The 13,623-nt window shown below is 32.2% G+C and overlaps 1 protein-coding gene across 3 annotated transcripts in view; it reads right to left on the reverse strand.

Annotated features, from left to right (window-relative positions):
* cdm (importin-13-like protein cdm) overlaps positions 1 to 13,623 on the reverse strand; it is a 144,606-nt gene that overhangs the window by 113,340 nt on the left and 17,643 nt on the right. For 2 of the 3 annotated variants that reach the window (XM_085818532.1, XM_085818530.1), the window contains one exon: positions 4,255 to 4,353. The exons of the other annotated variant lie outside the window; for it this stretch is intronic. In XM_085818532.1, the coding sequence (XP_085674658.1) occupies positions 4,255 to 4,353 (99 nt within the window). The remainder of the gene's footprint in view (positions 1 to 4,254; positions 4,354 to 13,623) is intronic. 3 annotated transcript variants of the gene reach the window in all.

Here is a 13,623-nt window from a genome sequence, read left to right on the forward strand (position 1 = left end):
TCATGTCTTCCTTCTCCAGGTCATTCAAAGCAGACCACTTATGTTGTGAACTAAGATCACATTTTTTCTTCTCCAATATTTCCAATTCAAAGACGTTCGAATTTCGAGTGCCATATCTCCTTGTTTTTTAAATCCAGCAATTGTATTTCAAAGCTAACAATTTCAAAAGGAGTCAATTTCAAAAGGAGAAAATTTCAACTCAGTTATCATAGGATTAAGAGGATTTTTGAAAAATGCTAAAGTTGCTCTGCTGTTTTTAAATTCCTGATACCTGCTGAGAAATGCTTCCCTCATATTTACAATTATTGTTTTAAAATGGTGTTTATCAATAGAGGAATTATTTTCTTGGCAATGCTTCAGCGGGCTCGGAAAGTGAAACAATGTTTCCTTTTAAAATTCCTGTGCAAAAATGAATAATTTGTTTTCGAATGTTATTACTTCTTCTAACATCAAAAAAATTAAGTTTCCTTTCCCTTGTAGTTTATGATTAAGCTGATTTAGATGAGACGAAAAAATAAAATAAAAGTTTTGAATCCACTGATCATCTGTTAGTTCTGGATAGTGAACGCTCTTCTCAAGGAGAAATGCTTTAATTTCCGGGAAAAGGGACGCAAAACGTTTTAAAATGCTCCCTCTTGATAACCAATGTACCTTGTTATGAAGCAGAAGATCAGCGTACTCACTCTCCATTTCATATAAAAATTCTTTGAATTGGCGATGATTAAGAGCTTTAGCTAAAACGGAGTTGATAATGGTAATCACTAATTCCATAACTTTATAAATTTCTTCCAGAAATGTTTGCGCACAAAGCGCTTTTTGGTGAATGATACAATGGTAAACAAGTATCTCGTGATTATTTTTTTCTTTCAAAATAGCAACAAAAGTGCTTTCTTGTAAAGTGTCTCTCTAAATTTGACTTCTTGTTATGTACGTGCGAATTTCTCCTTACAAATAAGACCGGAAGTCCATTTAAATTTTGAATAAACGCAAAATTCTTGGTCCACTCAACTTGAAATTTGTGGTTTTTTATCTTCCGTTTTTTCTTTGCCTTTTTTTTTTTTTTTTTTTTTTTTGGTAGCCATGTTAATTGGGGAGCCTATAAAAATATTCCAAATATATTTTTTTTTCTAAAGCCACCAGTACATAACTATTATCATTATTAAATTGATGAAAATAAAAATTTTTAAAAAATACAATTTTATTAATATATGTAACTGCACTAAAAAGAAAAAATTTTTTCCATCATCAGAATAACAAAATTTCTAATATGACAAAAATGGAAGAAAACTTCCAACATTTGGGCAAACAGAAGTAATCGAAAAATCGATTACAAATTTTGTACCGGAACCACAAACACACATAGCAGGTGTAATAAAATCGTATAAAAATACCTGTAAGATGTGCAGCTAGATTAAAAAATACAACAACTTTTTAATAAGACAGGACAAAGGCAGACACGGTTGATAAGACAAAACTGTTCACACTGCAACTGCTGCTCTATGATGCCAATTTGTACCTTCATTACTTTATAAAAAGCCTGCACGCGCATGCCTGTAGCTTGTGCATGTTTTATGTTTACGAAAACTAATAAAATTAAACTCGATGTTCTGCCAAACTGGATTTTATATTTTTACAACAATATAAAATTTTAATTACCTATCTATCTTTTTACTCAAACAAAAAATTATACGTTCTCAATTTATAGAAGAATTTTAATTTATCGAAATGAGATGTAATTTTTTTCTTACCAAGTTTTTTTTTTAAATGAAAATATTGTGCCTTCCATGGATAGCCGCACTTACGGAGCCAAAGAGCCGCAATTTGCCGACCACTGTGTTAAGAAATTCAACGAGTTTGTTTGCAAATGTTCAGTGTGTAATAAGTCTTGCAAATAGTATTTCTTCCCAATTATGTCATGAAATAAAAGAACAATGGGTGACAGTAAATAGCTCACAACAAAATGTAATTCTGATTTTGGATCAGATAGCAAATCTGAATTTTCTATAAATGATTCGGGTAGTTCTTTATCAGAATTCTCTAGTGATGATGAGAAAACGGAAAGTTCAGATGATCTAATTCAGGTTCGGAAGTTTTGTGAAATGGATAATAGTAATCCTCCTCCACCACTGCTGCAATTTTCTTTCACAGCGAATTCACTTCTTTCACATCTCTTGTAAAGTATTTTTTCCAGTTTGGCAGTTCTGTCAGAAAAAGTTAAGTAAAAATGCCTTAATTTTGCCGTAATTAAAAATTACCTAAAATTAATAAATCCAATACTTGTAAGAGTTTTGAGTGCTGATTCGAATTCATATAATCAATTAGAATACAAAATTTTTTATAAAAAGTATACTTAGTTTTGGTCACAATATGGCCGGAAAATGAAACAGTTAAGTGACTAGTATTCAAAATTACTTCACTTGTTTTTTATATTCATTTCCTTCTCAAAATAATTAAACACTTAACATTAATTCAAACATTAAAAAAAATTCAAAAATATAATGACATTACAATTTAATTATCTTCCTTGAAAGAAATAGTAAAATTCTTTTATTTAATTCAAAAATAATTATATAAATTCGTATTTCTAATACCATAAAATGTTTAATCTTTTATTTTTATAAAACAATGCTTTTAATACAAGAAAAAACAGTATTACATGTTTAAATTTCAAAATAACATTAATTAATTAATTGATAAATAAATATGAAAAAAAATTAAACATACCCTATTAGCAAAAATATAAAATAAAACGCAGCACCAAAATTAATAAATTTTGAAACTATTAAATGAAAATATCAGAATACTTGTGTTTTCATTCTTTGAACATGTTTACTGTTTTCTCAAAATAATAAAATCAAATTGCACACAAAATTTAAAACTCACTGCACCAGCAATTTAATACATTTTTGATTGAAGAAAATAATTATGGATAAAACATCTAGAAGGCCATATATTTAAAATGCAGGAATCAGAAATGGATGAAAAGCATTTCCCGCAGTTCAACACGTACCGAGTAAATGGCACTTGATGACTGTTAATTTTCAATACCAAAACAAAAGTGTACAAAAGTATCTCACATATGGTAGTTGTAAACATTTTTTATTAATAAAGAGTGGTGACTGGAATGCTGAATCATTTTATAGTTGATTTGAAAATACAAAAATTAGTTGATTGCAAAGCACTAATTAAATCACAGATGAACTTAACTTTCAGGCAGGGATTTCAGAGACAGATGATATCTTTGTTAACTACTGTAATGAAGCAAACTTAGCTGTAATGTTGAAGGATAAATTGATGGTGTAGAAGGCTGAAATGGTGATCCATAATGAAGAGCAACTTGGCAGTCAAGGCCCTTGGCCACTGGTGCAGAACAAACACACTAGTTAGCTCAAGTGGATATGCCTTATTGAATGGAAAAGTTTATTTAGAAGTAATGTGAGGTCTTCCAGTTTGGTAAAATAAGGATTTGCAAATGAAAGATAATAACAGTGAAACTATAATTTCTGCAATATTGCTGCTATATTTGTGATGTTAAGATATTATTTGTTAATATGGAATTCAATGTCAAATTTTATATGTGTTATAGTTAATTAGAATAAGAAATCATTATGTAAAAGTTTTAGTGACACTCTGTAATTACGATTATGTAGACTCTAAAAAAAGAAAGACGTCTGGGCGTAAGTACTCAAAATTTAACAAGATTCTAAAAATTACATTTCTTTTTAAGAAGTCCTATATTCAAAAATTATACTTTACAATTATTTCATTAATTATGTTGGTCAAAATTTTGTGATTTACACTGCTCTTTATTTGCTACTCCTTTAACATGTTTTGTTTAAAAAGGCTTGCTGTCGCTAAGCCTTTTTTTCTTTAAAGGGAGAGAGAATATGTTTGCTACATTATATATATATATTAAATTAATTTGTGTATAGACTATTGGTGAATTAAAAAAAATAATATCCAAAATGAACAGAGTTAAAAATTAATGCAAATAATAAGCAAAAGTGATACATATATTTTTCAGCTACATTTTGCATACATATAATTCAATAAGTCTATTGGAGAGGAATGAAAACTAGAAATGAGGTAGGAAATAAGTGGTTAGTTATTACAGCTTTATTTCAAAAGGCATAAACACCAACACTACACTACATAGCAAACTTAAAATAAAATTTCATTATAATTAAAATCATGTAATAACAGAAATTTTATTATGATACAAATTTGGAGAAAGTGAAAAAAATTATATCTTACACTAGCATTAGGAATGTTTTGAGGTTGAAATGCATTTGTTAAATCAGAAATTGCTGTAGGCCAGAAATCTGTAATTGTTTGGATGATGAATGAAGACATCTAGATATACAAAAAAGATGTTAACACTAGAACAATTAATTTATATTCTTAAATTTCTATTTAATATAGCAATATGCACTGAAGAGCCATTACATCATGACCACCCTCCATCTATAACAATGGATTCACCCAGGAACAAAACCACTGTGTGTGTGTGGCTGATGTTGGAGTATATAAAGCGGCTATGCATTGTCTTTCCAAACATAGCACGATTGGCGACATAATGGGAATTGCAGCTGATTTATCAGACTTTAATAATGGTCAAATCATTATGGCTTGGCAACTGAGAATATCAATATTAGAAACAGCACATTTAGCGGGCTGTTTATGTGCAGTTGTTGTGAGCACATATCGAAAGTGGTGTATAAACGGTGAAACAAGTCGCCGGCCAGCAGTGCGTTGTCAATGAGCATTGATTCCAGAGGAAAGCGGAGATTGCTAAACATTGTTCGCCGTGACTAAAAAGCTACAACAGTGACGACCCAGACAGTGTTTCTCAATATACTGTGCAGCATACATTACTGCATATGGGCCTACGCAACCGGAGGAGGAAGTATGACACTGTACTGACAGCACATCATCACCAGCTGCGTCTGTAGTGGGCCAAGAAGCATTGGAACTCGACATTCGAAGAATAGAAGAAAGTTGCATAGTCAGAAGAATCCCATTTTCTGGTCTATCATATCGACGGGCATGTGCTAATATGCCGATTTCCAAATGAAACCCTGGCTCCCGAATGCACAGTTGGACGGAGACATCCAGGTGGCAGGGGTATTGTGGTGTGAGAAATATTTTCAATGAGCATATTCCGTAATCCCCAAAGAAGAAGAATCCCTGATGTCTGTGCACTATGTGAACATAGCTGCAGATCAGGTTCACCCATTCATGACACCAGTATTTCCGGAAGGGGATGGTGTTTACCAAACAGGATAATGCACCATGTCAAAAGGGTTGAATTGTCAGGGAGTGGTTCGAGAAACGTTTCAACAACTTTCAAGTCATGTCTTGCTCTCTAAATTCACCTGACATTAATACACTACAGCATTTATTACACTACATTAGTCTCAACTGGAAAACCAAATTAGTTCTGCCACGCTGCCCCTCGCAATGTGCAAGAAATGCAGAACCAGTTAGTGCTGGGTGCTGGCAGTTTTGAGGGTTAAAGGTGGTCCTACATGTTATTAACAGGGTGGTCATAATGTTAAGGCCTTTCAGTGTACATTTTTACATTCATTCATTGTTTTATACATGTGATTTCATTATTAATCAATATCAAATGGTCTCAAGAATATAAGATTCACATATAGTGGGTGATTGAAATAAGACTATATAATTTCCAAATTTCATTTAACTGCAAGAAAAATGCTTTACAGCTTTACCATTTTATATTTATGATAAATGTACAAAGTGTTAGTCATAATGTTATGGCCTTTCAGTGTATACTTTTACATTCATTCATTGTTTTATACATGTGATTTCATTATTAACCTTTTAACTGTCATGCCCGAGATAATCTCGGGTACAGCACTGGTGTTCGAAAATGTCACACCTGAGTATTACTCGGGGTAATTTTTTTTTGAGTGCATCGTATTGTTATACCCGAATATATATCGGGAGACGTTTATTTCGGCTTCATCTTTTTGTCAAACCCGACTGCATCTCGGGAAAAATTTGACAATTTGTGTACCCAAATCATCAAAATAACTTTACAGTTAAAGGGTTAATCAATATCAAATGGTCTCAAGAATATAAGATTCACATATAGTGGGTGATTAAAATAAGACTATACAATTTCCAAATTTCATTTAACTGCAAGAAAAATGCTTTACGACTTTACCATTTTATATTTATGATAAATGTACAAAGTGTTTTCCTTTAGCTTCATCCAAACATTATCTAATCTTTCTTTCCATAATATATCATATATTTTGAAGCATATTTCCATTCTTTTAATTGTTCTACAATCTATTTATATATATCCTTTCTTTAAGGTATCCAAAGAAAAAGTCAGATAAAGTATGGCTGGTGATCCCAAAATTTGTAGGAACTACTCTGATATGCACCCTTAAAGCGACAAATTTCTCGCCAAAAATTCCATGCTGCCATATTGCTATCTAAATTTTTTGTCTACATTTTGAACTTTAAGCCTAAAATGTCTCCAAAAACACGGTTTTCACGAATGCAAAAACCACGTTTTGAACACACAATTTAAGCTAAAAATCCGAAACAAAAACAAAAAATTTAGATAGCAAAACCGTGAAGTTTCTAACAAAAATTATTTGACAAAAGTCCATATACACAGCGATATGCTTTAACTTAAAAAAACATCTACGAATGGCACAATCTAGGCAACGAACGAATTTACAAACTACGCACACCTCGCTTTAATAAATTAACATAATAAATTTCAAAGAATACCATGTACACAGCGTTCTGTTTCAACTTTAAAAAACATCTACGAATTGCACAATTTAGACGGTATGCACTAATCAACAAAATAACTAAAATAAATTTCAAACAATTCAAAAAAACAACAATAACGACAGAAATTCATACTAAAAAAAACAATGAACATAACATTCTACAAAATAAGAACAAGAATAAAATAAAATGCATTTACCTTTAATGCTTTTTCGAACAGCAGAAATACCAATTTCATACCGCCTTTAACATGCTGCCACGTAATCACTATCGTATTTATATAACAGCCAGACACACTATCCAGAAAATTCATACTATGGTTCACAAATAAATAAAATAACAAATAATCACAAATCCCTACTTCTATCACACACAGCCACTAAAGCCTCATTCACAAGAGCAGATTCGACTGGTAGTGAAAACCGGTTCTTCCAACGTGTCCCATTCGCGTAATGGCAGACCGCACATTGAATTGAACAGTGTTAGCGAATTTCGCTTACTGCGCATGCTTGATGGTGTACCTTTGGCGCGGGAAGAAATATTGGCGACTAAAAGCAACCCTACAATAGCTCATTCGTGATCTCCATGGCTGTCGAGTGATGTGTACAACTGCAATGTTGTGGAACTTTGTTTATTAGTTATTTTAACATTCATACCGATTGCACTTGCTTATTTTTCTAATATATGTTTCATTTTAATTTGTCTAACAGTGCATTTAATAATTGTTACTATATATTGTGCTTAATAATTCGTTATTTAGATGTAATTTGTTTACATGTTGTAATTCTCAGTAATGTAAACTGAATTTTCCCGCTTAGTTTGTTAACGTATATTCGCGCTTTTATTTCTTATTTAAAAGAATTAAATAAACAGCATTAAGGAATTGTAAAATTTCTTCAATTTTTTTCTCTTTTTTCAATTCTTTTCAATTTTTTTTTTTTTTTTTTTTCAATTTTTCTGCAAACACTTGGTATATTTTTTACGTATGTCTGTGTTTCTTTGCGTATGTACGAATGTAACGTATGGTAAATTCTGAATTCTTTTTATTCCTTAAAAGTGTAACTAATATATCCTGAATTTCAGTCTTTTTCTGAGCGAAAATTCGTACAGTTCCAAAGTGAAGTGCAGAATTTCATAAGTATAACATCTTACATTTTGAATGCAAACACTGCTTCACATTATTTCGTAATAATTATTTACATCTTCTCCATCTATGCCTGTATCAATTTTTTCATCGGTTATTTATCAATAATTCCTGGTAGAATTAGAAATATATTATTAGAAAAGATTTTTCCTGTATCATCTGCAAGGAACAGAAATTTAAAGCGATGAATTATTGGAATGAATTTTAGCCAGCATTTGAAGTTATTTAGATTTCTGTTGCATTAAAAATTATTTAAAAGCTGCATAGAAATATTATTTTGAAATGCAAACATTTTAAGTGCCAAAATTAAAAGTATTTAAAAGGTAGCTATTGTCATTGATGTTAGATTAATTGACTTGTCAAGGGAAACAAACCAAGACTTCAGTACATAAACAATATATTTTTTATTCTGGGGGGTGAACATTGTTATTAATGGTGATATAATCAAATAAATAACAAAGAATCTGCAAGTGAAACGTATTTTACCATTTCTTTGAATTTAGATATTTTTCCGAATTTTCCAAGCATTTAAAAGAAATATATTTTACATATTTTGTAACTGTGAATGTATTCGTAATTCCGGAAGTTCTGAATATATGCAGAAACACATATTTCGGTCTATGACTTAGCTGGCTTAGTTAAGTTAAGAAATAAATTTTTCCTTTAATATTAACAAATGATTATATATTAATAAGAAATTGGTACATTTGTAATTCCCCCAAAAAATTCTTTAAGAGTGGCAAATACGTACATAAATTTGATTCCTCCCCAGTATGTGTGACGAGTACGTTCCATTAGACTTCATGATTATTTTGTAACAGCTCTACTTATTGCCAAAATTGGGTCTTTATGCATATATATATGTATAATGCATACAACATACATGCAATTATGATAGCTGTTAATATATCAGAATTGACTAAACACTACAAATACTGTTTCTCTTTCAAGACATGTACTCTCAAATGTTTTCACAACAACTTCTGTATTTATTTAGGAAAAATTCTACTGATAAAATACTACACACAGAAATATTTTTAAAATGGTGCTTAAGAATGCTGTTGATTTTTCAGAGACACAGTAACAATTTAACTGGTTATAACCTTAACAGAGCAGAGATGTCAAACAGAAAAAGAAATGCCATTAGAAATGCTCAAATGCCAAATTAAAATATTTGATCATAAAACAAATGCAATTACAGTTAACTTATTTTCGAACTTGAAGATTGATTATCAAGTATAATTAAGACACAATAACACGCCGAATAAATACTAATTCAGAAGTCAAACAACAAAAATCAGCGTTAATTCACAAAATTTTCACAGGACTAGTTTCGATGGTTTTACCGAACCATCATCTTCAGCTGCAAAACCGCAAATGAACAAGATAGGAAATAATGTTTAGATAAGATAAGAAAGCCTGGACAAGAATAAGCAAGTGGCGCCATCTGTTGGCGAAACCAGAACTAAAACATAATTTCTCTAAAAGCCGAAGGCCTAATTCCAATCCATTTGGATTGGAATTAGGATCGTTAACTAGAACAGAAAGATTTTTATGAATGTGAAATGCCTCTAGAAAATCCAGTTCTCCAACGGAAGATGTTTTTTGAATAATTTTGGCAGCAGAAAAATTGAAAGTGTGATTTTCGGACCAACAATGTTGAGCAACAGAAGACTTCTGTGTTTCCTTTTTTCTAACATATGCCTCATGTTCTTTGACGCGAAATTTTAAGGCTCTCTTAGTTTGGCCAATGTAAATTAAACCGCACTGGCAAGGAATCCTATAAAGACCCCAGGAATTCATATCCGGAATGGGGTCCTTGAGTATAGAAGTTGGAATTTTATTGATGGGAGAGTAAACAACCCGAAAGTTAAATTTCTGCAAAATATGTGCAACTTTATAGCTAATTGATGGAAAGAAGTAAATGACAACAGAATTTTTATAATCTCCTAAAATAAGAGTGTGGCTTTTAGTGTGTTGAGATGAGAATTTTTTAACTGCTTGATTAATAATGTTGGGTGAAAAGCCCCTGTCAATAGCTATTGCTTTTAAATAATTTAGTTCTTCATCAAGGGCTAGTTTGGAGGAGCAAACTTGAAGAGCACGGAAAACATAGGAATAAAATGAAGCTAACTTTTGTTTAGTCGGATGACATGATTTAAAGTGTGGTGGAAGGCAAACCGATGAAGGTTTACGGTAAACTGTAGTACTGAAGTTGGATGTGTTACGTGTGACCAGAATGTCGAGAAACGGAAGAGAATTGCAAGTCTCAAGTTCAAAAGTGAACTGAATAGCAGGATCAATAGAATTCATTGTTGAAAGAACTCTATTTAAATCATCTTTATTACCTTCAAACAGGGTAAAAGTATCGTCTACGTAGCGGAACCATGCCGGGAAGTTTAAAGTTTCAAACAATTTTGATTCATAATAATGCATGTAGATATCAGCCAGGATGGGACTGAGGGGGGGCTTCCCATGGCTAATCCCTCAGTTTGCTTGTAATATTTATTTTGGAAAACAAAATGTGTTTGTTTCAAACAGAGTTGAGTGAGAGAAATTAGCTCATCAATTTCGATGCAAGAGAAATGAAATTCGCGAAGTCTGGATTCTAGACATCTTAATGCACCCTCCACTGGGACATTGGTGAATAATGATTTTACATCAAAAGAAACCATGAGTAAATTACGAGGAGAAATGTTTTTAACCTTTTTTACAAACTCTATTGAATTTCTAGAGGCATTTCACATTCATAAAAATCTTTCTGTTCTAGTTAACGATCCTAATTCCAATCCAAATTTGCCTTCGGCTTTTAGAGAAATTATGTTTTAGTTCTGGTTTCGCCAACAGATGGCGCCACTTGCTTATTCTTGTCCAGGCTTTCTTATCTTATCTAAACATTATTTCCTATCTTGTTCATTTGCGGTTTTGCAGCTGAAGATGATGGTTCGGTAAAACCATCGAAACTAGTCCTGTGAAAATTTTGTGAATTAACGCTGATTTTTGTTGTTTGACTTCTGAATTAGTATTTATTCGGCGCGTTATTGTGTCTTAATTATAGAAGCCTCAAACAGGCTTACATTTTGCTTTCTTTTTTGCACGCCATTTTGTGATTGTAGGAGTTTCGGTGAGTACATTTTTGCAATTTTCAAGTTATGTTTATGTTTTGTACATTTGGATATTGTGCTTTGCTTGTCTGATTTCATGCATTTTGCTTACAAACATTTTGTTTTCTATTCATTTCAGTGAGGGATTTTTCTGCTATTTTGTGTGTACTTTATTATTGCTCAGTTAATTTAGTTTGATTTTCTGCATTGTTTATCATGCCTTCATCCGTTAATCGTTTCACTAAATTACGCCTGAAACGGCAAAAATTCCTGAATCATCTTGACTTTTTACTTAAATGTAAATGTAAAAAATTGATCCCCAATTTTATTCAAATCAAATCTAATCAAAAACCTTCGAGTCGCGTTTCAAGAATTCTGTTAAATTGCAAACTTGCCTTACTTCGGTCCGTGATAAGGGATACACGTCAACAATTGTCCAAAATTGAACATGAACTCTATAAGCTTCATCTGGAACTCGCTAAAACATATCCAAAATTCACTGCCTTTGAACAAAAGTCTTGGTCTAGAACGGAGAATGCAGTTAACCGTCATAAAAACACCCTTGCAGTTAAATTCGAAAAACTTCTTTTACAGTCTTCCACTTCAAGTAGTTCAAAAAAATCTTCCCATTGTAAACATCAAGCCAATAGTTAATATTTCTAATGTTAGTCTTTCAGAAGAACAAGAGAGAATTCTAAAATATAATTTTAACTTCTCACAAACCTGTAAACCCTCGATTCCAAAGATTTTGGCTTTTATCGAAAAAGCTTTCAAGTTCAGTAAAGTTTCAGATTCACAGAAAGAAATGATTAGGCATCTTATCGCTCATAATGTGAAATTCAATAATAAACCTTTGAAACCAAATCTAACTGCGAGAGAAAGAGCTACAATGCGCGAGATTCATTCTAACCCGGATATTGTCATTTCAAAGGCCGACAAAGGTGGCCAGATAGTCGTCATGGATAAGAACACTTACATCGATGGTGTCACTAAACTCTTAAACTAAGGACCATATAATCCGATCCCTAAAGATCCTTCACCTTCGGACTTATCCAAAATAAAAACTGCGATCAAATCTTCGCAAATCATTTCAAGCAACTTAAAACATTCGCTTATCCCATCTGTTGCGAATTGTGCCAGATTATATGCTCTTCCCAAAATTCATAAAAGTGGTATTCCTTTCCGCCCTATTGTATCAAATTTAGGTACTGCCTCGTATCCATTAGCTAAATATTTAGTTTCTAGATTTTTCACTCTATTAGACAATAACATTTACACCATAAAAAATTCAATAGAGTTTGTAAAAAAGGTTAAAAACATTTCTCCTCGTAATTTACTCATGGTTTCTTTTGATGTAAAATCATTATTCACCAATGTCCCAGTGGAGGGTGCATTAAGATGTCTAGAATCCAGACTTCGCGAATTTCATTTCTCTTGCATCGAAATTGATGAGCTAATTTCTCTCACTCAACTCTGTTTGAAACAAACACATTTTGTTTTCCAAAATAAATATTACAAGCAAACTGAGGGATTAGCCATGGGAAGCCCCCTCAGTCCCATCCTGGCTGATATCTACATGCATTATTATGAATCAAAATTGTTTGAAACTTTAAACTTCCCGGCATGGTTCCGCTACGTAGACGATACTTTTACCCTGTTTGAAGGTAATAAAGATGATTTAAATAGAGTTCTTTCAACAATGAATTCTATTGATCCTGCTATTCAGTTCACTTTTGAACTTGAGACTTGCAATTCTCTTCCGTTTCTCGACATTCTGGTCACACGTAACACATCCAACTTCAGTACTACAGTTTACCGTAAACCTTCATCTGTTTGCCTTCCACCACACTTTAAATCATGTCATCCGACTAAACAAAAGTTAGTTTCATTTTATTCCTATGTTTTCCGTGCTCTTCAAGTTTGCTCCTCCAAACTAGCCCTTGATGAAGAACTAAATTATTTAAAAGCAATAGCTATTGACAGGAGCTTTTCACCCAACATTATTAATCAAGCAATTAAAAAATTCTCATCTCAACACACTAAAAGCCACACTCTTATTTTAGGAGATTATAAAAATTCTGTTGTCATTCCCTTCTTTCCATCAATTAGCTATAAAGTTGCACATATTTTGCAGAAATTTAACTTTCGGGTTGTTTACTCTCCCATCAATAAAATTCCAACTTCTATACTCAAGGACCCCATTCCGGATATGAATTCCTGGGGTATTTATAGGATTCCTTGCCAGTGCGGTTTAATTTACATTGGCCAAACTAAGAGAGCCTTAAAATTTCGCATCAAAGAACATGAGGCATATGTTAGAAAAAAGGAAACACAGAAGTCATCTGTTGCTCAACATTGTTGGTCCGAAAATCACACTTTCAATTTTTCTGCTGCCAAAATTATTCAAAAAACATCTTCCATTGGAGAACTGGATTTTCTAGAGGCATTTCACATTCATAAAAATCTTTCTGTTCTAGTTAACGATCCTAATTCCAATCCAAATTTGCCTTCGGCTTTTAGAGAAATTATGTTTTAGTTCTGGTTTCGCCAACAGATGGCGCCACTTGCTTATTCTTGTCCAGGCTTTCTTATCTTATCTAA

This window comes from Stegodyphus dumicola, chromosome 6, assembly GCF_044657685.1.
Source record: "Stegodyphus dumicola isolate Sdum_Otavi_A_Nest chromosome 6, ASM4465768v1".
Lineage (NCBI taxonomy): Eukaryota > Metazoa > Arthropoda > Arachnida > Araneae > Eresidae > Stegodyphus > Stegodyphus dumicola.